Source organism: Alexandromys fortis, unplaced genomic scaffold (genome assembly GCF_014885135.2).
Source record: "Alexandromys fortis isolate MF-2015 unplaced genomic scaffold, M_Fortis_MF-2015_v1.1 scaffold_17, whole genome shotgun sequence".
NCBI lineage: Eukaryota > Metazoa > Chordata > Mammalia > Rodentia > Cricetidae > Alexandromys > Alexandromys fortis.
In genome coordinates, this window is record NW_026067896.1 from 512,522 (window position 1) to 539,881 (window position 27,360).

The following is a 27,360-nucleotide window of genomic DNA, read 5'->3' on the forward strand; positions in this document are numbered from 1 at the left end:
AGGACTTCAAATCCCTTGGAATTTGGAGTTCTAGTTCACTGTGAATCAAACCCAAGTCTTCAACAAGATCAAGTGCTCTTAACCATTTAGTCGTCTCTCTACCTCCACCAAATATATTTATCATAAGAAAACAAAGATTTTTTTTTAGCAATCTGATTATATTACTTTCTTTGAAAAGTTTGTTAAGTTTATGTGATGACTGTAAGCAACAGGTAATTGATTATGGAACAAGTATTAGGTTCTCTGCCCCTTCTTTGCCAAGTGCTTAAAGACCTTGGAATACTTTCCTCTCTGAGTATGAAAGTGACCATTCTCCTCTGGGTGTGTGTGAAAGTGTGCTCTGTTCTGGACATCTATCATGTAGCTTTTTATTAATATCAACTACATGCCTGCTTCAGAGTTTTCCTCATGTGTCACTCCAGTCATCTAGAGGAAGAATTATAGCACAGGTCTACAATATGATCTCTACCCGTCAAACAAGAAGGCTGAGGTTCAGGCAGACCAACTACATCAGTAGTTATATGGCTAGCACCCAGCAACGGCAGGGTTTACTAGGTATAACTGCCTTTTTCATAAATAAAACCTTTCCTGGAGATGAGCTAGAAGAAACATTTTAGGAGGACGTGTAGCTGGGAAAGTAGCTTTGAATTCTATCCTACTTGAACATCAATGCTTGCATTCATTTATTCATCCACTAACTAGTTCCGTGTGTACCTACTGAGTGCTAAATAGTCTGAGAACTGGAAATATAGCAGTAAATTATAAATTATAAATCAGGCTGGAGAGACAGGTCAGCAGTTAAGATCATTGGTTGTTCTTCCAGAGGACCGGAGTTCAATTCCCAGCACCCACAAGATAGTTCACAACCATCTTTTAACGCCAGTTTCACGTGACCTGATGCCCTCTTCTGGTCTCCACGGGTACCAGGCACACATGTGGTACCTTAAATATAGTGAAAACAGAACATCCAAACACATAAGATATCATGGCCAGTGGATATGGTTCTCTGAGTAAAGACACTTCTGCCAAGCCTGACATCTGAGTTAGTTTCTCAGGACCCAAATGGTAGAGAGAACCAATGGGTTGTACTCTGATCTACTGGCTTGGCCCCACCATGATTGTAATTATAAATAAATAAAACTCTAAATTGTTGCCTCTCAGGCGCTTGTAGGATTTGAGATTATGATCAGAGAAATATGTTGTCTGGCATCACTTTTGCAAAGATTCTTCCCACCACAATGTGTAGCATCATCTAGGGGAGGGAGGGTGTGTAGCAGCAAGATGATCGAGAGGTGTCTGCAACAGTCCAAGTAATGGGGCTGGAACTTTGGACCAGAGCATAGCAGAAGTAGTGAGCTGGGTTCTAGACAGACTTTTATAGAAGCCACTAGGATTCTCTGAGGAGGTGGTTTGTCCTGGATTCCTCAGGAGCTCAGATCTGCCTGCATCTGTGACCTGTGTTCTTTCACCTAATGATCCAGTGTGAAATGATTTCACAGCTATATTCACTTCAAGCAAACTGGAGCTCTTTCCTGTAGGACTCTTACCACCAGGCTTCTGCAAAAAGAATCTGTCCGTGCCTGGAGTGGGCAGGGTGGGGCTTGAAGTCTCAGGAGCATGTGCTGCCCAGACTGTGGTTGTGGGAAGCAGTAGGCACGTGGTTACACCTGACATTGGTACCGTGGAGGCCTCAGCACCTCTCAAAGTGCATCACAAACATCCACAACAATTCCCCTTTGCGATTTACCAACAATTACCATGTCCAAGACAGGAGAAATTTTAATTCTTCATAGAAAAGTGGCTCATTTAAGGGATTGTTTTATAATGCTTTTAAAATTGAGAAAATAGCTTCCTGCAATTAATGATTACTGGACAGTCTTGGTAACACAGAAAAAGATGCTAGGAGTGACAGGTCTACCATTAATTAAAATCTTCAGAATAGAGGCAAAGGCACTTCAGCTTATAATGGTGGGTGCATCTTCACTGTAAGCTGAAAAAAAACAATGGTTCTCAACTTGTGGGTTCCAACTCCTTTAGGGTCAAATGACCCTTCAAAGGGGTCTCCTAAAACCATTGGAAAGAAAACACATTTATTTACAAAATGATTCATAACAGTAGCAAAATTACAGTTATGAAGTTACAACAAAAATAATTTTATGGTTGGGGTCAGCACAACATGGAGACCATTGATGGTTATTCCTTGTGACTCACTAGGAACCCTGACTTGATACTGCTGTCCAGTAACAGGAGAAATGATCACACTGTTTATCTTAGTGCAAGAAAAAAAACCAAGCCTTGGAATCCAAAGTTGTTTTTCTACTAAGTATCTATATATTTTGTTCATACAGTCACATGTAGAAAATAGTAAGTTGACTCAGAGACTATCTCTACACACTGTTGATTGCAGGCCCATGAAGGGGCTGTCATGCTGTTGGTGAAGAAATGTGAAGAAACGGCAGGCTAATCATTCAATTAATTTTCATTGACCTTGAGGGAATGGCTTTATATTTTCCAGTACATGAGTAACCACAGACGTTGCATCAGCTTCTTAGTTGTTACATTCTTAGGGAGAGCGTGAGAAACTGTGCTGGTGGATTCAGACCAAGAGGCAATGCCTGCTCACCTTATCCTGAAGTACTGCTAAGTGATCTGGGTTCTGCTGAAGTCTCTGGAAAGGCTTTAAGATCATAGGCTTCTTCTAATTTTGTCTTCTAGATAGATTATAATAAACCCTTCACTGAACTTGACCATACACTAGACCCTACAAATTTTACTTTTACCTTGCCCTGGAGGTTATCTCTGAAGTTGCAACCTTGTGTTATCATCCAAACCCTGAGACGGGGTCCATGCTAATGAGAGACAGGTGCCTCTGATTCCTGTTTACCTCCATAGTGCAGACAAGGTCTCCACCATTTGAAAGCCATTCAAAGGAAACTGAAGAATGCCTTTTACTATTCTCCCAGGGCTGCGTCCAAAGAGAACACTGCGCTTGGTGCTCTGGACAGCTGAAGAACAAGGTGGAATTGGTGCCTCCCAGTATTATGAGCAACATAAGGTAAAACTACGGACGTGCGGAACACTTACATTTGCAATGTCAGCATAAACCTAAAGCACTGATTTGCATTTGGGTTTTTAAATCCTCTGGAATTGTCTACTTAAAAACTGTTAGTCCTTTGTGGCAGGCTAACTCTGGCAAATACCCAGTCTTGTAAGTGAGAATGTCCTGGTGAGATGAAGATGCTATGTGGGGTTAAACGGTCTTCTGTTTCCTCACCATACTCATGGCCCTTGAAACTTGTCAGCTGTGTGTTGCAAATTCCTTAGACTCTTGCTAATTCTGCTGTGCTCACAACACGACAGGAAGCAATGGGTAAGCGTTCCCTACCCATTGAGCCAAGCCCCCTGTGTTTGTGTCCCAAAACCTCCTAGAGGTCCTAGAATGTGGAACCCAAGATCTGGACTCAGCCAGTAGCATCACCTTCATGGTGGTAGGAATATAACAACTACAGATCTCTGATCTGGAAACACAGAGGACAGCCTGATTAGATACTAAATTTAGGCACAGATGGAGCCTGAAACAAGAAAGCTGTTATGGAAGGTCATAATTTTCTGATCTACAAAAATCCCTTCAGCACTGGAGGGGTCGGAGTTATTACTGAGAACAGCTTTGAGAGACTAGAATATATGAGGACAGGAAACCTCTGGAATAAGTGGAACATTTGCTCAAAGAGAAGCTATTTGAGTGCCCCCGTGTGAACAGGGAAGAAGGTGTGCATATGTCTGTTGTTGCTGCTTCTGATGACGACGACGATGATGATGATGACGATGACAATGATGCCTCCTGATGCCGCTGGCTTGTTCTCCCTAAATCTTGAGATTAGAAAAAAATAAGGTTGAATGATCTAGATCAGACAGGAGTTTGCTTTATGAATTATGATTATGTCCTTTTATGCAACTTTATACAGAATTCATCTCTATACACACTATTTCAGCTAATTAGAGCATGAGTTCAGGGTCATTTACTATGCAAAAGGCTAATGAGTTGCCTTTTCACTACAATTCTTTGGCTTCCAGCATTTCTTGAGATAAGAAAATTCTAGACAGCTATCCTCTGGTTGATGGGGAACTACATTATCATATCTTATGGTGGACTTCATTATTACAAAAGGATTGTTCTGGATTAAGCAACATTAACCTTTTTGGAGCACATGGTATGTTCCATATAGTATGCTAAGTTTCAAGTTTAATGTCATAACAGCTTCACTCAAAGGCTGGGCATGGTGGTCTGTGTTTGCAATCTTAGCACTCTGGAGACTGAGTGAGGAAGAAGGTGAGTTCAGGGCGGGAATCTGCTACAGAGTGAGCCATTATCTGAAAAGAAACAACATGAAGCAAATTCACCTTGACCATCTAGGGGCTTGTACTTGTTTTTATCAACTAGACACAACTGGAGTCATCCTGGGAGATAAAAAAAAATTGAGAAAATACCTCCTTAAGATTGTAGGCAAGTCTGTAGGGCATTTTATTGGTTAATGACTGATGGGGGCGGGACCAGCCCACATGTCAGGGTAGGTGGTTAAATTATGTAATCAAGCAAGCTGAATAATCCCTAAGGGAGCAAGCAGGTAAGTAGCACTACTCCATTGCCTCTGCTTCAGGTCCTGCCACCAGGTTCCTGTTTTGAGGACCTGTCCTGGCTTTCCCTGATGACGGACTGTAACTTATAAGGAAAAAAACAAAAAATAAAAACCTTTCCTCCCAAAATTGCTTTTGATCACGATATTTTATCACAGTTATAATCCTAGCTAAAATAAGGCTATAATGTAATGAATGACACAGGTCACTCTACATTGTTGCAGAATATTAGTTTAAAATGTGTTACGTTCATTTCTGCTGTGGAGTAATTGTTCAAGGATGCAAAGATGTGCTTCACTCTTCCATGGTTTTTGTTTAACTCTGTAAAACTGTGTTACCTGATTAGTCTAATAAAGAGCTGAACAGTCAATAGCTCGGCAGGAGAGAAAATAAATCAGAGGAGAAACCTAGGCTCTAGGGAAGAGCAAGAAGTGAGAAACGTAGGAGAGGAGGACACAGGGGCCAGCCACCCAGTCACATCGCCAACCATGGAGTAAGAAAGAAACAAAGATATATAGAATAAAGAAAGATAAAAATCCCAGAGGCAAAACACAGTTAGAGAAAAAGAGGATAATTTAAGTTAGAAAAGCAGGCTAGAAACAAGCCAAGCTAAGGCCGGTTATTCATAAGTAAGAATAAGTCTGAAGCTGGATATCAGGCCCCCAAAGAATAATTAAAAAACCAATTACACTATGTTTACTATAAGGTTCGTTAAGTCTTCTGATTAAAATACAAGGTGTTGATGGTGGGCAGAGGAGGGTCACCTGTCATGACTGTGACGGACAATCAGGAGAAACTACACAGAAGAAATGACATCCGAGTTTGGATCTGGGGAATGAAGAGAAATGAGAAAAGGCAAATGAGTGGCGGGAGTAGGTGATGTCAGGCTTTAGCAGAGGGAACTGTGTGAACAAAAGCTGGACGAAGAGAGAGCATGGCACCCCTGAGAAACAGGAAGGGGTTCGGAGTGTCTGGTGTACAGAATACAAGATGCAGAGAACAGAACACAGGGCAGAAAGGTAAGACGGAGCCTGACAAGACACTCTCTCCTCAGGGCAAGAAGAGGACCAAATCATTTTTAAGGGAGGGCTCTAAAATTCTATATATCTCATTCTTCATGGAAATGGGATTCCTGAATGAGCTACTCTAAAGCCTTTTTTAAAAGAATTTTTAAAATATACTCTTCCCCAAGGAAAATATTTGGGTTCAAACTGTGGTGGATTTGGCTTGCAATTTTCTCACCACTGAAATTCTGAGAATTAAAGGAAAAACTCAAGCTCTGTGAGGTTTTAAGTTTCTCTGTGACCTACTAAAATGCAAGGAATTAGTCAGAAATGACTGAACTTTACATTTCTAAGAAGTTGCAGGCACACATACATACACACACACACAAATATGCACTTACACACATATAAACAAACACATACACAATTGTACATAAATATACTTACACACAAACATGTTCATACATGTAAACAAACACATACTGTAATCATACACTTGTACAAATACAAGCATATAAGTCATACATACACACTTATAAGCACACATGTGTACATATGAATACCCACGTTAAACATTCTCATAAACACATGTACACACATACACGCATGCCACACATAAATGCAAACACATAATATATGTACACACAATAAACACAAATACAATACACATGCATACACACATCTATATACATATACCCACATAACATTCATGTACACACACCTATATACACCAACATTCATAAACATACATATACAAATGTATATACACATATTCATATATACACTCATATACATGCACACATAAACAAACCTACACATATATGTACACATACAAACATGTACATAATACACACAAGCGTGTAATACACATACTTAACACATATACACACCTGCTCAGAAACATGCATACATATCTGTACATGTACATATATACACAGATATGCATATTTACACACATATGTACAATATGTATATGCACATATGTGCATACTTTTACAAGTGTATGTATATATACACACATGAACACTCAAATACATAAACACACAAATGTATGTACATGCATATTCAAACACATTCATGCTTACACACATATATCCACACCTACACACATGCACACATCTATATACACATGCCTACACACATCTATACCTACACACAGATACACAGACTCATACACACATGTACACACACATACAAGCACTCAGGGTGAGCAATCTCACAAATCCGGTTTGTACTGACAGAACTGGTATTGGCATGAACCCACCTGCACTCTGATATCTGTTCTGCATTGCATTTTCAGGGCTGGTGTTGTAATTATAGACATTTCAGAAAATAACCAATAGTTTTCTTGTTTAATAGCAGCTCTTCACATGATTTAAATGCATCAGACCATCTCCCATGATTTATTTTAGGTTCTTAGGTGTTTAACTTAAATTACATATAGGAGATGGAGAGATTTCTCAGTGGATAAGGCTCTTGCTGCTCTTCCAGAGGACCCAGGTTCCATTCCCAGTGCCCACATAGTAACTTACAGCCATCTGAAACTCCACTTCTAGGGATCTGATGTCCTCTCCTGGCCTCTGTGCGTGTCAGATGTGTGTGTAGTACACAAAAACATGCATGCAGAAAAAACACCCGTACACATAAAATAGTTTTTAAAAATATATACAAGAGCGAATATGTAAGCAAATCATAAATCCTGGGGTGGGGGTTAAGACAGATCAACAGTGTTTGTCTCACTGAGGTTACAAGAAGTGAGATAAACTAAGGTGACATTTAATATGAATTAGCATTGGCATCCAGCTGGCAAGCAGTGGGCAGTGGATGTTTTTATCAAACAGTGTAGAGATGGCTCAGAATATTTCCACTCACATCATGCTGACAGGAACTCATCATGTACTCCAGCTCCTTTAGAGGCACTGTCCCAGATGGACAGCCACTTCCCAGATACAACTCTATTCTCAGATGGCAGCACACAGCCACAGTGCAAAGCTGGTCCTGCTTTGTTTTCTCTGCCCAAAGAATAAGGTGTTATGACCTTCTCCTCCATGGTGCTCAAAATCAGTCAGCTCTGTGAGCTATGTTTTAAATAAATATATCATTTTGAGTAGGCTAGTTTACACACACACACACACACACACACGGATGTTGTTGTTCATTTTCTACTCTTTTTGCTCTTTTGGCTTTTGTGGGGGTCAAACAAATCACAAATGGAGCAATCAGAGCAGCTGTAGGCACTCAGATCAGGGGATTACAAGAAATTCAGGATCTGGGCTTTCACTGCTCCCAACAGCTGTGATGGGTTGCCATTGGGAACAATTCAAGGGGTCTGAATGAGGAAACAGAAAAAGAGCAAAGGGACTCTCCCCTCCTCCCATTCCCTCCACATACCCTCCCACCCCACCCCTATCCACTCCTCAAAGAGGGTAAGGCACATTGCTTTGTGGAAGGTCCAAGGCCTTCCTACTATATCTAGGCTGAGCACGGTATACATCCAAAGAGAGTAGGATCCCAAAAAGCCTGTACATGCAGTAAGGATAAATCCCGGTGCCACTGGCAGTAGCACCTCAGTCTGCCCCAGCCATGTAACTGTCAACTACATTCAGAGAAACTAGTTTCATCCTATGCTTGTTCCTTCCCAATCCGGCTGGAGTTGGTGAGCTCCCATGAGCTCAGGTAGACTGCTTCAGTGGGTGTACCCATCATGGTCTTTACCCATTTACTCATATTCTCATTCCTTCCACACTTTGGGACTGGACTGGACTTTGGGAGCTCAGTCCAATGCTCCAATGTGGGTCTCTGCCTCTGTTTCCACCAGATGCTGGATGAAAGTTCTGTGGTGATATTTAAGATATTCATCAGTCTGACTGGCCAGTTCGGGCCCCCTCTCCTCTTTGCTTAGGGTCTTATCTGACATCATTCTTGTGGATTTCTGGGAATATCTCTAGAGCCAAGTTTCTTGCTAAACCTATATCGGCTCCCTCAATTAAGATTTCTTTCTTTGCCCCCATCTTTATCCTTTCTCCTTCTCGACTATCCCATCCCCTCAAGTTCTCCTCACCCTTCCCCTTCTTCCCTCCTCTTCCCCTTCTATTCTTCCTTCTCCCCGCATCGCCATGTTCCCAATTTTGTCAGGCAATCTTGTCTGTTTCCATTTTTCAGGTGGATCTATATATGTTTTTCTTAGGGTTCGCCTTATTACTTAGCTTCTCTAGGATCATAAACTATAGACTCAATATCCTCTGTTTATAGCTAGAATCCACTAATGAGTAAGTACATACATATTCATCTTTTGGGGTCTGGGTTACCTCCCTCGAGCTAGTATTTTCTAATTCCATCCATTTGCATGCAAAAATCAAGATGTCATTGTTTTGATACAGCTGATAGTGTTCTAATGTGTAGATGTGCCACATTTTCTTTATCCATTCTTTAGTTGAGGGGCATCTAGGTTGTTTCCAGGTTCTGGCTATTACAAATAATGCTGCTATGAACATAGTTGAATAAATGCCTTTGTAGTATGATTGAGCATTTTTTGGGTATATTCCGAAGAGTGGTATTGCTGGATTGTAGGTTGATTCCCAATTTTATGAGAAACTGTCATACTGATTTCCTAAGTGGTTGTGCAAGTTTGCATTCCCCACCAACAATGGATGAGTGTTCCCCTTAAACGTGCCCGATAGCGTCTGATCTCGGAAGCTAAGCAGGGTTGGACCTGGTTACTACTTGGATGGGAGACCCAAGGGCTTGAACTTTTCAAGTGATTGTCTTAGAGTTCCTTGTCACATGGTAATTAGTGGTGTCGAATGAGAATCAGCAAGTCATGAACCACAGGCCAAATCTATCCTGCCACTTGTTTATGTGACCTCAAGCTACCAACAGTTTATGTCTTCAGCTGGCAACACAGGGCACTGAATGTTAGCCACAAAATTTGAGATACTAGCTTTTGGGGCCTTTAGCAGAAAATATTTACTGATCTATAGTCTTATGACAAAAATTACAGTTTCACATTATTTCCTTATAATAATCTCTGTATTGTTTTACATGAAAAGAAAATTTTGTGTATTTTCTTTGCAGTCAGATATATTTAAGAGTGAGTATTTTGCAGAGAGATAGTGTATCACTATAAAGCTAGGTCCACAGGCTACTTCTCTTTCTTGTTGGGTAGAGTTTAACAGCACAGCTGGTGAAGCAAGCATAGGATCAGCAGTGGAGGAAAACAGTATGTAGACAGTTCTTGTTCTTTTTTCTTTTTGTTCCTCTGGATGTGTTTTTATTTCCCACTCCCAGAACCTATTTGGCAATGAAAACTCTAAAAAGCTATTGTAATGAGCATGCCTACTTGGTCTTCATGGGACTTGAAGCAACGTTCGTATTCATTGTCATTTTTTAGTAAACATGCTTTGATTTACAATATGTTTTTATTAGTTACTCATAGAAAAATTAAATTACAGAGTGAAATTTATTGCCAGACTGATTTTCAGAATTAGATTCTGATTAATAACCACCTTTACTTTATAATTATGTTGTTTTGTAAACTATTAGCTTAATCATTTTAATGCCTGTTGAAATTTACTAAACTACTGAAAATTCACTAAGTTAGAGTGGCATATGTCAGGTTATTTGTGCTCAGTGTGTGAATTTCAAAATTCACGTAGGATTTTATTGCAATATCTAAAATGCTCTTTCCAAGGAAACAAGCTTTATATCAAGAAAGTAAGTATATACATGGATCTTTTGGCACCATTTAAGAGGTAAAATTATGAAAAATAGATGCTATTGAGATTTTGCAATGACGATTAAATTAGTCAATCAGAATTTAGTCTTTTGCTCACCAATATAACAACATATCAATAATAATCGGCCTTTAAGGAGGAATGGCTTATTCTAGTGTCTTAGTTAGGGTTACTGTTTCTAGCCTGATAAAATGTCTTGAACAAAAAGAAGTTGGGGAGGAAAGGGCTTATTTGGCTTATGCTTCCACATCACAATTCATCATCCAATGAAGTCAGGACAGGAACTTAACCACAGCAGAAATCTGGAGGCAGGAGTTGATGCAGGAACCTTGGAGGGGTGTTGCATACTGGCTTGCTCCCCATGACTTGCTTAGCCTGTTTTCTTATAGAAATGAGGACCACCAACTCAGGAATGGCACCACCCACCATGATCTGGGCCCTCCCCCATCAATCCCTAATGAAGAAAATGCTCCAAAGGATTGCCTACAGTCTGATTTTATGGAGGTATTTTCTCAATAGAGGTTCCCTTCTCTCAAATGACTGTAGCTTGTGTCTAGCCATCACATCTGGTGACCATCACATGGATCAACATGAGAGTATGTCCATTATGCTAGAAATGTCCTTTATACGTCTTCAAATTGACCTACAACTCCACCAAAGGCAAATACTGTGTTGACTTTTCCTATTTCCACAGATTGGTTAGGCCTGGTCTTGATCTTCATATAAACATAATCATGTAATATATAATCTCTCTCTCTTTTCTCTCTTCTCTCTCTCTCTCTCTCTCTCTCTCTCTCTCTCTCTCTCTCTCTCTTTCTCTCTCTCTCTTCTCTCTCTCTCTCTCTCTTCCTCTCCTGAGTAGAATATCATCATGTATGGGCTTTTACATCTTATATACATATATGCAATTGTATACGAATGTATGTCAATCTGGGAAGAACTATTAAAATACTCCCTTTGCTTGTAGAAAAATCACACACCACTTACTTCTGTTCTTCATATCTATGTAGGAAAATTGCCTTTATTCTGGTTTTCATTGAGTTTTCTAAAAGAGAAAATAGTTTTAAATGCAACCACAGGCTGTGACAGCTAGAATGGAATTTTACCCCATTCTTGTGTTGTAAGACCTTACCTACTATTTTGGGTAATATATATATATTACCTTTTACAGTTTCAGAGCATGTGGAGTTCAACTTAGTTGTTGGTTCAAACTTACTACATGTAAAAAAAAAAATCCTGATTTCTCTACTGCCATTACTAAACCAAATAATGCAATCACCTTTTAAACTTGTTTCTGAAAACATTGAGCCAAAATGCTGAAGTTTGTTATGAATCACTGTGACTAGCATAGCATCTTATTTTTCCTAGCTTCAAAGCCACGGAGCAGGGCATTAGTTATATCCAGTCTGCTTAACTGGCGGACTAGAGGTTGACTATAAGACACAAACACTTTCCACCTCAGTGCCTCCTTATGCTTAACCAGGTCACGATCCGACCAAGGAGAAGCATTTCAGCACATCTAGTGAGTGAATTTCCTAAGGAAATCAGGTTGGCATTCTAGGAAGCACAAATCTGAACCTGGGTGTCATGCCTTGGGCTCAAAACTGACCTATGTGGGTCAGCGCATTCAGGACTAAATTGCCCGTTGCATGTGCTTGGCCTCACTAAGTTACAGAGTCAGCACAGACTTGGAAATCACCAGGGCTATTTTAATTTTACTGGAGTTGTCTTTTATGCTTTTTCATTTAAACCACAGCCTCTGAAACTGTGGATCACTACCCCCGTGGAGTGAAAGTGGCAGTCTGTGGCAACAAAAGCTTTCTGAATATGAAAAGTCTGAAGATTAACCAAAATCAAAATCACGCAGTCCACAGTTTCTGGAGCACTCGGGAACACTAAGACTTTCCTACCACTTTGGCTCGGAATGCATGACGAAAGGTACACTTTGTACTCCGAAGGTCATTGCAAAGGCAGCCTCAGTGTGCTGTGATTACCATTAATGAATAAAGAATCTGCTTGGGGCCTGTTGGTAGGGCAGAACTTAGGTAGGCAGGGAAGACTAAGCTGAAGGCTGGGAGAAAGAAGGGCAGAGTCAGAAACAGATGCTGGGAACTTTAGCTGGTAAGCCAATGTCACGTGGCAATACACAGACTAATAGGAATGGGTTATATTAATATGTAAGAGCTAGCCAATAAGAAGCTAGAGTTAATGGGACAAGCAGTGATTTAAATAATATAGTTTCTGTGTGATTATTTCTGGGCTGAGCAGCCGGGAACCAACAAGCGGCCCTTGTCCAACAGCAGCCAGAAACGCCTCAGCTCACACTGGACGCTGTTGCATGTTAGGGGTAGCAGTGTTTTATACAGTTCTGCTCCCATAGGAACATGATGGTGAAAACAAAGACCTAATATTTCCCTACATTATGCCTCAACATGTCAGCATCAAATTAGTTAATCTTTGGGAATATGTTGTGTTAGAAAGTTTGATTTTTAAATTTTGCTATTTGAGTTTCAAAAAGCCTCATTAAATGAGATTTTTCTCAGCTATGCACATGCCTGTGGAGACCAGAATAACTTTAAATATTCTCCTTAAATTTTTGAAACGGGATCTCACTCACTGACCCTGGAGCTCACTGTTTTAAGTTGCCCTGGTTCACCTGTTCTCTGTGACAACACATCCAGCTTTGGGTTACATGTGTGTTCTGCCATGTTGGCTTCCACATGGGTACTGGGGATACAGCTCAGGTCCTCATGAACTCTACCTGCATGCATCTTCATTCCCCCTTACCCAAAACAACAACAATTAATGTTTCTCCTCATCTTGTTTCTTTTACTCTTATTTTTCCTCCTCCAGCTTTGTTTTAGCTTTTACTTTTGAAACAGGTTTTCCTCTATGGCCTAGTCTGGAACTTGTGGTGTTACTGGCTAAGTCTCTGAGTGCTGGGATTGTAGGTCTGTGCCAATAAGCATTACAGCTCAGAGGAAAGGGACTCTGGCAACTGGGAGTCAAGGAATACCACAAAGTCTCTATAAGTGTAGCAACTTACAACTCTGTTCCAGGGAAAGGTTTCTCCAATGCAAGTCTAACAACTCTGTTCCGGCAGGGAAGGGGCTCCCCAAGGAAGTTGTTACAGCTCTGCCCTCAGGTCCCTGGAGTATAACAACTCTGCTCAGCTCAGGGAAAGTACCCCAGAGAAAGTGTTACAGTTACGCTCTGCTGGCTCCTAGAAAAGTTGTCACTCAAGAAATTTATTGGGAAGGAAAATTTCAGAAGAGTGGCACCCTCAAGAGTGAGAAGCAACAGCAAACTGAACAGGATACAGAGCTTATAGAATGTTTCAGGGGGGGTGGAGCTCTCCAGGGTGGCTTGGGATTGGTGGGGTTTTGTGATATGATTCTGGGGAAAGTTCAGGGATTGGTGAGATTTCAAGGTCAGAGATTGGTGAGATTCTGTGGTCAGGGATTGCTGGGAATCTGAAGCTTGATTCTGGGGAAAGTTCAGGGATTGGTGAGATTTCAAAGTCAGAGACCTCAAATATTGGTGGCATTCTGTGCTCAGGGTATTCTGAAGCTTGATTCTGGAGCAAGGTCAGGGATTGGTGTGATTTCAAGTCCTGGTCCTGGGGTCAAATCAGGGGCAGGGTGCTTTTTCCTTGTCCCTTTTCACCTTACAGTGCCACTGTGTAGCATCCAGTATTTCTTAAAGCAGGATCAGGTAGAGACTCAGATAGTAAAATTAATTGTAATATTATAAGATATAATATGAAAAGTATCTTTTTCAAAAATTTACACACAGAATAGGGGCTTTAAAAGAAATGAACATTGCGGTGTGTCTTGGCCCATAATTTCTTACCACATCCTAGATTCAGTTTTTTGCTTTGTTTTGTCTTATTTTTGTCTATTTATATATTGGCCTTGAACCCAAATTATTATCACTGGAAAAATGGGTAAAGGCTCTTCCAAAGAGATCAGAAGTAGGCTTCCTATTCATCTCCCTCCTGGACTTGACTGTCTACTTCTGGCAGGGGTGAGCTTACCACGATTCTCTGCATCACATAACTTCAGAGAGAAGTCTGTCCAAAATGCCATGAGTTGGCTGGATAGAAAAAAAAAACTGGCAGGGTTGCCTAAAAGTCAGTGCTAGAGAGCTTCTCCTGGGTGGGGGTTCACCTTCTATCCCAAGGAGCAGCATCCAGAGCCACGAGCATTGTTAAAACAAGGCGCTCATGACCATGGAAACTCAACCAGGGGAACAGTAGTAGAATAATAGGGCTCAGCTGTGGCGTCAAGTTGTGGACCAGCCAGAGACCTTCGTCTTTCTCTCAGGAACTCTCTTAATGACCATTCTAAAGGGGTTCATTTCCCAAGTCCTGTGGTACCTGTGGTACATCTGACCAACTCCTCACTGACTCTTGAAAGTCTTGATGGGGGCCTGGTTTTCTAAACTCCTTAGCAACAAGACGCCATCTGTAATTCTTGCTGACTCACTTATATGTTCATAACACACACACAGTTACACGCATACAATGAGTGAGAGACACACACATGCACGTGCATTCACACACAGAGATACACACATACAAAGAGTGACACACACACACACACACACACATACACTACAAGGTTAGAACTTTATTCCCCATTTTCTTTCCAAGGCCCTTCCTTCTATAGTCTGTTTGAGATCTTTGCCTGCCGTTTTCAGCTACTCATCTTAGAAGCTGGGTGTTGCCCACAGCAACCAGCAGCTTGCTGACATTGGTTTTGCGGTTCTTTTAAAGAAGAATTTCTCGAAACCAATTTCTAAAGAGCTTTGTACCCGTCACAGTCGAACATACATAAACAGCAATTCAAATTCAGAGAGCTTAACTGGGCCTTTCTACAAAGGCAGAAAGCGGTTTCACAATCTGAGTGATTTTCAAATTAAACAGCATTTCTGTCACTAGTTAAGAACAGGAGTTTCATTTGCTCTAGTGCATCCCTGTAGTTTCATTTAATAAAACTCCTCCACTGAGTTAGGGCCGTGCCACAGTGACAAGGGTCAGGCCAGCTCTCCAGGCACTAACTGGGCTGACAGAGTGCGTGTTATGCCCCCACTCCACATAGATGGATGACTTGTTTCCCCTCCACAGCTCTAGAAAATACTTCATTATATCCTGCAGCGCCAAATGGGAAGCAATCAAGCTGTTTTGTCATTTGAATTAGGAAAGGTCAAGGGATTAGGACTTAATAGTAGACAGAGGGAAAGAGCTTTGTGAAAATTGCCCATTTTTCCATGTAGGGGAAAATAATGTGCTCCATTCATTCAATCAAAAGTCCAGTCATATATATAGATTTTGGTTGGTAGGTAGGCTTACAGAGAAAAGAAAGCCATGCAATATTCTGAAAGATTTTGTTTCACAAAACCTATGAAGTTCACACTTCTCACACAATGTCTTCTGTACTAACACTTATGAACTCGCTTCATACACTTTATCTCACTGACAGTATTAGTGACTTGGGCAACTGCCAGACTCTCATGCAGTCCTGATTTCACACCTAAAGAGGCAGAGGTTCAGTGAGTTGAAGAATGTACCCAAGGCTGCACAAGCCATTGAGTTCAGAGACTAAACATGAACCTAGCTCTCCTGTCTCAAGACTTCAACCACAATAATTTATCTATTTACTTGGCTAACAGTCATCTTAAATACAACATCTATCAGATTGTCACAGAAGGATGGCCTTGAGATGATCAGTACACAAATATACTAGTTAAGAAGCTTCAAGGTATGTAGTTTAAAAACACACGTAGCATAGGATATGTTCTACACAATTTTGGAGTAAAAGGCTAAGGAACACTGGGCATTGTTGTCTTTTAATTTTAATAGACACATTGTTCTGGCATACTTACTGGGTAGTTTAAAAACAAATGTGTGCATTTACTCATGACATTCTCTCCAAATCCTGCTACAATGACTTTGTTAAATAATAAAACAGCAACGTTTGGACTTTTTATATAATTTCTTCTTAGTTTGGTTTATTCTTCAAGTAAATTTGTAGCTAAGCAAAAAAAATATGACAACATCCCAAACCCTTCTTTCTTGTAATAATAAATGTCAAAATCATTGCACTATTTAAAAGTCTGTCTTCAGATCAGCAATACCTCAGGATACCACCTTACGACATTTCCCAGTGTTTAGCCCAATAAGAAAAGTTATATGAGACAAAATTCCAGTCATGTGTGGAATCCTATTTAGACCTGGTATTTGTGTAGAGCTTAGGTACTAAACATATCAGCCTCTTCTTGATTTGAGTTCATCTTTCCTCTCTTACTGTAATTGTGTGTGGAGTTCCCGGGGTAGGAATATACTAAGATGGACTCAAGTCTGAGCTGTTTCGTAAAATTCCCCAAAACATTTCATTGCACCAGCACTTTCTATCATCAGATATAGAGCACATCTCTGGCCATGCCCACCTAATCTAATCCTGTAGTTTATGAGATCAGAGGAACATTAACAAATGTAGGGAGCTGTACGTCTCCAAAAGTTATTGTCTTCTATGTGACTGCCTTAGTAGTTCCAGTGTGAAGACAGCAGTGAAGGACAGGTGCACTGGAGACCGAGAGATGAGTTCAGAATTGCAAAAGAGAAAAGAATCTCCACCTGCCAAGAATGTATCAGGGCTCACACTTCTTCCGTGAAAGGTGGTCGTGATAAAGAGATGTCCCTCATGGCTAGTCCAGCCTGCCAAGGTCTAATACCGCAGAAGGGGAAAGGCACTGAGAATAAGAACCATGATCAAGGACAGAACAATGCTCTGGCACCAGAAACACTAAACTGATTGGCTTCCAAAGAATTTGGCAGGAAGGCTTTGGCCACCCATGTGATTTTTATCTTCTCATCTTTGAGGTAATTATGGTAAAGTAGTGCAGCATTAAAGCCTCTATTTAGACATGCTTTTCTGAATCACCAACACAAGAATGGACAGAGAGGAAAAAAAATGTTCACTTGAACACAAGGTTACTACCTTCAAGTCTTGATAATATACTTAACGCCTAATTATACTGACATTCCTACTGAACAAGAATGTTGCAAGTGCAAATATAATTTCTTAACTAATTACTTCATTATATGGAAGTGGCACTTGTGAAGTAATAAATTCACAGTGTCTTTGTGAGAGCCCAATATTCTGGTGTTAATATTAAAATTTTCAAATAAAGTATATCTTTCTCACGAATTTTCCAATTTGGTAAAATGTGTTCATTATAGTTATATAAAAAGCTAGACTTTTCCAGAAGATACTTTACCATTCAAATAAGATAATAATACTCACCCCAGTAAGCCGAGAGATGTCAAGAGTCATCATTCTCCAGCATCTCTGATGTCTATATCTCTCTCCTACACATGGTTCTCACAGTTGCCTTATAAATGGCCATAAAAGAAACTCCTTTTACTTCTATTTAAATAAATTTTGCTCTCTATGTTCCAGTTATATACTCGAAGAAAAAGATTTGTAGAATGTTAGATATTATATTCTCAAACTTAAAATATAAGATAACAGACAAGAGAGAAAACACAGAACACATGAGGCTGGACAGAGGCACCTGGTTCACTGACTCTGTATCTACATCCATTGTAAGGAATGCATTTAATCTCAACACAGATCTCTCAGAAGTCATAAAAAAGCCAGGGTGGTGGTAGTAGTAGTAGTAGTAGTAGTAGTAGTAGTAGTAGTAGTAGTAGTAGTAGTAGTAGTAGTAGTATTTAACCAACAATCCCTAACAATTTTGCCAGTAGGATCTAATGACAGCCTTTGGGGTCCACCCCAAGACTCTTTGGGGCTCAGATTGGAAGCTATAACCAGTAAAAAAGGACTTTCTCTTTGGGTATCTGAGAACAAACGAATTCTCTCACACATGGTTTTCTGAATCGGTCCCTTTATTGTTCTATTTCTTTTCTAATTCTCCTGTCTGAATTTTAATTCCTTCCAGCTTCTTCTCCAGCCTGAATGGTCTTCTCTTTACAGGAGCCTTGAAGCAATAAAAAAAAAATTTACAAAAGTTACCTCTCCTGGGCCAACAGCACATTCCTAGGGTAAGCGATAGGGAACCGAGTCATTGCCATAGCAACACAAGGTTCCAAGGATACAAGAGTAAGACCATGACCAGACAGAGAAGGGGCCAGTGCCTAGTGACAAACTTTGAGACTGGGTCTATTGCTATCAGACTGACAAGGGAAAAGTTGGCATGCTTTTCTTAGGGTGCTTTGTGTAGCAACCTGGCTCGATATCTATGACTCTGACCTTGTTCACAGCTGTAAAGTTTTAAATTTATGATCTATTTACGAAAAGCCTTTAGTCTAGTTTGAACTTGGGCTGGGGTGAGAGGGAGATAATTGTGTACAGTTAGTCTGAACAAAACAACAAAATAGGCTTTTAAGTTTCTACAGTACTCGTGGGAACAGATAGATTTGGTTATGAAGCACTTCCCAACACATATTCTGTACATCAAAATTACATAGCTAAATGAAAAGTCATCTTCCTGATGATGACCCACAGATATATGTGTTCATAAGATTGAAATGTAATCATGAGATTAGATATACACATCACATGAGATTACACACTGCAATGCAGGTAGGTATTGGGGAGACACCAAGCTGCTTTAGCAAGAGTGAGCAACAGTTTCAGGGGGTCGATGGTCCTACAGGGCTTTCCTGGACAGGGTTAACCTCCATCAGGGCTCTCCTCTCGTGGGCTGAGCACTGAATTATCAGTTGCCACAAGCTGCATATATCCATGGCCTCTGACAGAACCAACCCATGTTTAAATACTTTGAGCGTGGAGTCTGAAGATCATTATGAAACCCATGAATCATAAGCAGGGACGCCTTAGCAGAGGGGATTTAACAAAGTAATGAGAATGCTTCTTTGTAGTTGACAGTCGGATCACAGGCACACTGAAAATCACTTTTCTCTGCATCTTCATTTTGCCTACGATTTTTTTAAGAAAGTTCTAAAAGCCACACTGAGGCTGAAGATGCTCTCCCAAAGGACCAGAGTATGATTCTCAGCATCCTACACACCGCATGACACTCGCCCATAACTCTAGTTCCGAGGACTCTGACACCTTCTGGCTTCCACTGCTGCTCTCACACATGTGGTATATACACACAGGCATACATACATAAGTATAAATTTAAAAATAAAAATAAGTCTCCAAAACCATACTTCTGCTAAAAAAGTAATGGATATTTGGACAGACTGACTCTAAACTTGGGTAGGTGATACCTATTAAGCATGCTTGAGGACACTAGTCTTTACTCCCCTTCAGCAATCAGGGATCCACCCCAAAGAGCTATTGCTTCCAATTGCTCCCCTCACACAGGAAAATCAATCTTCTATATTCATCAAGAGTTTATGAAAAATTTAATGATTGGGGCTTAGAGCTAAAATTCAATGATCTGTGTTGACAAAAGAACAGATAACTAAAGTGCAGAGTACAATGACTCCCCTCAGTGAGGAACTTTGTACATGAACAGACACTGTAAGGAACAACTCATGGCAGAGTTTCTTTCCTTGCCTTGAGTTTGGCTAGCTTCCTGTGGAATGCAAGACACATTCCAGATCCCAAAATGCTAAAATTGGGGGGAAATGTGTAGGGCATGTTTGTTGAGTTTTGTAGTAGAAGATGCCAACTATTAGAAAAATAATGTTTTCTTTCCTAATTTTTAAAGAAAAACATTTAAATAGCATTTTCCCCACCAATTTCCTGAAGATAGTCTAGTCTCTAACCATTATCCTGTTATAATTGTTTCCTTTCTCTCTCAAATGCACTCTGCCTGGAATATGACTTAATATTCTACTTATGAATCACTCTTGTTGATAGTAATCACAAGTCTCAATAGAACAAAGTAACCATCTGGTATACCTTTGAATATATGCAGTCTTGAATATATTCACACTCTTCAGAGCCTTCTTAAAGGCTGAAGATGGCTTGAGCCTAAGAGGGATCAAGTAGTTCACAAATTATAGAACAGAAACAAAATCCCAACTCACAGTTTCTAGAGAAGAACAGCTCAAGTGAGTATAACAAGAATGAAAACAGGGACAGTTATCTTTTTCATTAATAAAGCTGCCGTTCAGCCATCAGAGAAATATGGCCACTGCATGTGCCCTGAACAACTTTAATAGGGAATATATAAAGTAAAAAGCACAAGACCTTTATTAAAAGTCAGTTCTCTTTTTTAAAATTGAATTTAAATAATTTTATGTATGATATTTAAAATTTATTAAATAACAACTCTAAACTATGTTTTAATTGTTGCCATAATTTCAGTGTGATGAATGTACAAGTTATTTTTTTTTTAAATTTTGCAACATGCATAACACGACATGAGAATATCTGTGATACTTTTTTCTGACAAAGTGACACATTCTACTGTGGCTTGTTGCTAACCTCCGTAATCTAAAGAAATTCTAAGAGGCCACTAATCTGAGAGAGTTGGGGGTTCACATGGGAGGGATTGAAGGGAGCAAAGGGAAGGGGAAATGATGTAATTATATTTTAATCCCCACAAATTATATTAAATAGAGTCTAAATTTCTGTTGCAGGATAGGGAAAATAAATAATTATTTCCTTTTCAAGTTCCCAAACCTGCTCCAAATCTATGAATTCCCAAGCACAGCCCAGCTTAAGAACTCCTGCCTTAATAAACCTGCACAACAACTAGGAATGCCTCCATTTTACAAACACAAAATCAGAGGCCAGGTTAACTAACTAGCCAACAAGTACATCAGATGTCATCAGAACCTTCACCTTTTCATGCCTCCACTTGCAGTTTTCACTCTGTTCTGAGGCCAATCACCTCTTAGGGTGGTCACCCACAGACCCAGCCTAGTCACCTGCAGCCTTCAAGCACCAGGAATACCAGATGAAAGAGGCAGAGATGATGTGTGCACCAGATGAAAGAAGCAGAGCTGTAGCAAGGAGGCTGGCAGGGTGAGGGACTGGCTCATTCTTTGGTTTCCCTCTCCTTGGGCTTTTCTGTGTCTAGACTCCTGAGTGCTCCTCAGGTGGCTTCTCAGAATGGCCATTATTTCTAGCCCATTAGAAACTATTTTCTACCTGTGCTACTTTCTCTTGCTCCCTTCTGATGATTGCTGCTTCTGTTTATTACTGTTCTCAGAGAAGGGAAATTGTTTCTCCTCACCCCCTAAGCTCATTGCGGATACCTATTTGGATCTCCCCCTGTAATCACTATAATTCCTTAGCGTCCTTTTATCTAAAATATACCTATTAAGTTATCCTTAACTCTTTTCAAAGTCAAATTGCTTCATCTGTTTATTATTTCCCTTCATTTTGCCTGACTACTTTAAAACTCGGGGACTACGAAAAGCAATTGGTAAAGCTCTCGGTGGTCCCAGGATGCATTCATCGGTTTCTGTAATTGAGTCTGGCTGATTACGCCGAGTGTTATAGCCTCGTGTTGTACCAACTTTAACATAACAAACCTTAAGGTTTTAAAAATGTATTTTTAATATTTTTTAAATTCCATTTAAATTTTCACTTGGCAGTTATTTTCCTATTGCTTACCGCCCTCCCCTCCTGCGAGCGGGGGCCATTTCATTTCACTAAGTCTAATACATGAGGCTCTCAGACCAGAGAGTAAAATGAAGACAGGGTCTGCCAAGGATGCATTCACTCCTACTTTCGCCTGAGAAGGAGAAAATAATCACCGTTTAGCCTCCAAGTAAGATTACCTTATTGTTCTCTGATTAAAATGACCTTACATATTTCACATGTCTTTTGATAACTTATGGGCACTATTTTTAAAACTGACCTCATGCTAAATAGCTTGCTGGAAAGTGTTTTTTAATGTAATGATTTTTTAAAAGATATTTTTTATTCTAAGAAAATATTAAATCCTTTCCACACAATAACAAGTTATTGCTTATGTGACTTTGACTAGTTCTCTACAAAACTCTTACAAGGGTGTTTACAGTGTCTCAGGCCACAGAGAAAACTTTGTCACCCAGGCTGGCCCCTTGTAGCCACATTCACTGCCATCCCCCTCTCTCTATCTTCTTTTTATTGTGTTTTTACTTTATTTTTTGAACTTATTTTGTCTGATACACAAAAACCTAAACTTCTGCTTATGAAGGGTAGCGTGAATGCTTTGACACATGTGTGAGCAGCGTACTGTGTAGATGTGGTGAAAGTCTTCAAACGCTTCATTCCTGCAGTGTAAGAACCTTCAGATAACTTTCTTGTACTCTCCTGGAAGGCAGAGTTCATGCCTGGTAGCACTGGTGCCTGCTGTAGTAGCTCACCAGCGCTTCTTCCTTCTAGCCAACTGTAGCTGAGCACCCACTGGTCACCCTTCCCGCCGCTCTCTCTTCTCGACCCTCCCAACCTTCGGAAGTCACATTTTTACTCTCTATTCTGTGAGTAGAAGGATTGATTTTTTTTTTTACCATTTATACTATATCAAACCTTATATAGTAAGAGCCTTATAAAATACATACTAAATCTTAAGAACTGTAGGAGGAACAGACAGATTAAAAGTCTGAGAAGTGGTCATTGCTACCTTGACCATGACTACCAGGACTTGGTTTTGTGCTAATAGGAGCTAGACTTATATATGTGAATATATCCACATGCATGTGTTTAAACACAAAACACGAATGCATAAATGTATTTATCCTTTCTCTCTGCGCATGGTCTCTCCAACTTTCTCAATGCTACACCCTATTTAAGCTTCATCCTCCTCTTGGTTCCATTCAGAGTGATAATAAACTGGCTGGATACATAAGAGAGTAGTCACACATGAATGAAAGAGTAAGACAAAACAGAGAGAGGGGTATTGGAGAATGTTTAACCTTTGAAAGAGAGGCACGAAGGAGAGTTTGTGGAGTGGTGTTATCAAAGTGAAGACTTAAAGATGTAATGAAGAACTCTGCATGGAATCCTGAGAGAAGAGTCATGGAGGTGGAGTACCGGTGGAGGGCCGTGCTCGACCTTCTGTGAACAAGGGAAAAGCGTGTTCTTTAAGTATGTGCTTAGAGAGAGGAAGAGGAGAGAAAGGAAAGAAGGTATTTTCTTTCTGGTCTTGATGCATGTGCATAAATTCCTCACATTTAGTGTGGTGACCAGTCAGTGTCTGCTGGTGATCTGTGCCCCTGCACTGCTATCCAGGTCTTTGTAAACGACACCTTTCACGGGTCTCCATATGATTTACTGTTAGAACTAAGACATTGCTGCAGAAGAAATAGGGCCCCATTAATAATCGTACTGAAGTATGCATGAAAAGTAGGAATGCCCAGGGCTAAGTGTGCATTGGTGCATTGTAGCCCACTCCTCAACTTCTTCCTAATAGCTATTGCATACATACATTTTCTCCCTGAATAATATTAATATTTTATCTTTTACTTTAGTTGATGACCAATATATCAGAAAGAATGCTATAAAAATTAAAGGTTTCTGCATCTTTTAAAAGTGTTCTTGAAGAGTTCCATTATTTTATCCACTATCCATTATTATAAAGACGCACAAAATAATCTCCCATAGACATGAGTCCTTGAAAAATCACTGCTGAGTTTTTCTTTTCCCAATCCTGAGGATTAAACTTGGACCTTTGGTCACTGACACAAGTGTTCTCCCACTGGACAATATATTCAGCCCTCTTTTTACTTTCAAAATTGTACTTTTATTTTTATTGATGCAGATGTGAATACATATTGTATATGTACCCACAGAGCCCAGATGAGGACATTAGATTTGTGGAGCTAGTCATAGGCAGTTGTGAGCTGCCTTTGGGTTCTGGGAACCAAACCGATCCTCCAGAGAAGCAGCCAGTGTTCTGAACCTCTAAGTCATCTACAGAAAAAAAAAAAAAAAAAAGAGCCGGGTGGTGGTGGCGCACGCCTTTAATCCCAACACTCGGGAGGCAGAGGCAGGCGGATCTCTGTGAGTTTGAGACCAGCCTGGTCTACAGAGCTAGTTCCAGGACAGGCTCCAAAGCCACAGAGAAACCCTGTCTAAAAACAAAAAAAAAAAAAAAAAGGCAAGTCAAGCACTGGGCTGAACACCAGTTAAAGAGAGTTAAAGAGAGGGAGAAGGGATTATATGAGCAGGGGCAGTGCCAAGATCATGATGAGGAAATCCATAGAGAAAACTGACCTGAGCCTACAGACTCTGGGCAGACATCTAGGGAGATGGGATGGGACTGACCTAGGCCATCTACATAGGGTGACAGTTTTGTAGCTTGGTCTTTTGTGGGGCTCCTAGCAGTGAGACCAGGACCTGTCCCTGATGCATAAGCTGGCTCTTTGGAACCTATTCCCTATGGCGGAATGCCTTGCTAAGCCTTGATACAAGGGGGAGGAACTTGGATCTGCCCCAACTTGATATACCTGTTTTGTTAATTCCCATGGGAGCCCTTACCCCTTCTGAATGGAGATGGAGAAGGAATGGGAAGGGATTAAAAGGGAAGTAGGGGGAAGAAATGGGAGGAGAGGAGGGAGGGGAAACTGTGTTTGGAATGTAAAATAAATAAATAAATGAACAAATAAATAATTTAAATAAATAAAAGCAATATAGCTGTTGTGAAAGTTAAAGAAAAAAAAGAAAGAAAATGAACCCAGCTGCCAGCCATAATCTCAGAGACATTTAAAGAAGCTGTTGTAGGCTTCCCAACCAAGAGCAGCAGCAAGAGAAGTTCCCCAGAAAGGACTCTGATGTCTGGCACATTTGCACCATCAAACACAGAACTTTTTCCTTCCTTAAAAGGTTCTTGGATTAAGAAAGGTGCCAATGGAAGAAAGTGCTTCTCTCATTGAGGATTCAGTTCTGACCTTTGAACTTGCAGAAGGGGAGGAGTTGGTAGGGACAAGGAGAGGCTGTCAGGGTAGTGGGGTAAGAAAAGATGGAGAGAGATGGGGGGGTTGAGAAGGCTATCCTTTCAAAGCTCCCGTATTTCTATATAGAAATGAATATGAAGCCAGTGGCATGACGTAAAGGAAATCCAAATATCACTGTGAGATCTTGGGTCTCATGACTTTCATTAGTTAATTTTGCTACATCAGTAATACAGCTATAGACTGGTGGAAGACATCGTTAACTAGAGTCTTCTTTTAGCCAATTTACCAAATACCCTAGTTATTTCATTGTTTTTCAAATATCAGAGTGAATATAATTCTGTTTCCTATGTAATTAAAATGTATCTTTTTTTGCTGATGTTCTTTCAGTATTTTTAGCCTGCTGGCTCATTACGGTTGCCATAGTGACATTTGTGAGCAATGATATGTCTTAATACATTTAAGAGCTATCAGTGGACTTTGACTAGCACAAGAGGAGAATTCACTGAAACCCAAAATGCTTGAAATGACATTGTAAAAATGGGACGAGGGTCGTCCCACAGTAGAATACCTCCGAGCACACACTCTGAGTGATAGATCCGGGCTTCAGTGAGCTGTTCATTCCGCTCCAATCTCCAGCACAATGGAGGCTAAACTGCAATAGGTACCTGCAATTTAGTACTAATGTAACTTACCCAAGGCTTCCCATTTCCCCAGGCTTCAGCTAGTTTAGCTGTCAAGTGAAAGTAACGTATAGCACTCCACCTTGTCATCATTCTTTTCCTACCTCTCCCCTGGGTACCCGTGGCTGCACAAAATCAGATGCTGGAGCCTGTCAGAAATACAAAGTTTGAACTCCAGGACAGACCTGACCAGAAAGCAAAACCTGATTTTAACTTCATCCGGTAAGAGACGTTTCTCTACCTACCCTCCAGCCAGGACTGGGTTTGGATTAGAGCCCTGTAAGGAGCCGATGCCTGCCGTGCTGGGGTTAGGGTCCCCTGACACAGCTGCAGAAGGTGATTGCAGCCACCCAGCACACATGAGATGGTTTGCTTTCGGAATTTCCTTTGGGATTACCACCTGACCAAACAGCCTTGCCACCATCATCTGTGAAGCATTAACAGCCAGAAAGTGGTGCTGAGGCCAACTGCCCCATGTCGGTACAGACTCTGTCTTCTTTGAAGATTAAAGTGAGGACACTATGCTTCAAATTCAAATAATTATGAGGCTCCTTTCCTTTCATTTACTTGGGCATTTCACTGTCACTTTTAATAATAAAAAAAGACGTGTCGAGAAATGGGCATATTTTCTCATAATTTTCTGGGGAATTATTTTCTCTATGTTATGAGAAAGTTAAAAAGTTTTAAAACAAAGATGAAGCTAATTTTAGGGAGAAAGGGGGATGTTATGGAACATGGGTCCATATTTTTTTTTTAAAAAAAAAGTAATGCCGGGAATTTTATAAAAGGAAAGAATACACATATCACCCTTGTGTTTATATTATAAAGCAAGCAATTAAAAACATTCAATATGTATTTTCAGCAGTTTCCTTCTTTTTGATGTTGCATTACAACCAGAGAATGTTAATGGTTACCAAATTGCTTTCAGCCAAGTTGCTTAACCCTTAAGAAAAAGAATAAAGGGGAAAAAGAAGTGTTGCAGGATGTGATTGCAATGTATGATGGCTGTGAACCCCCAGCCCTGAGCAGACGGTAACTGAGAACTGCAGTAACGGTGATGGAGCACGCCTTTAATCCCAGCACTTGGGAGGCAGAGGCAGGCGGATCTCTGTGAGTTCGAGGCCAGCCTCGTCTACAAGAGCTAGTTCCAGGACAGGCTCCAAAACCACAGAGAAACCCTGTCTCAAAAAAAAAAAAAAAAAAGTCACAAGCACCATTCCTCTGCCTTGGGTTTTGTACAATGAATGGCAACGAGCAATCATTTCCGCGGCTCCTAGTAGACAGCCACTGCTTTATTAAGAGAGAAGTGAGGTCACAGATGACATCCTAACTTATCCTTGAGCTTCCTCTGTGTGTTCTAGTCTTTTCTCTTTTAAAATCAGAGTTGGTCATCTCAGCAACCAAGCATTTTGTCTCAAGAAATAGGCTTTTCCCTATGCTATGTAAACAAGCATGGAATATCTATCTGCGTGCAC

At 40.4% G+C, this 27,360-nt stretch overlaps 1 protein-coding gene across 2 annotated transcripts in view; it reads left to right on the top strand.

Annotated features, from left to right (window-relative positions):
- Cpq (carboxypeptidase Q) overlaps nt 1–27,360 on the top strand; it is a 331,662-nt gene that overhangs the window by 238,826 nt on the left and 65,476 nt on the right. For both annotated transcript variants that reach the window (XM_050162425.1, XM_050162417.1), the window contains one exon: nt 2,964–3,055. In XM_050162425.1, the coding sequence (XP_050018382.1) occupies nt 2,964–3,055 (92 nt within the window). The remainder of the gene's footprint in view (nt 1–2,963; nt 3,056–27,360) is intronic.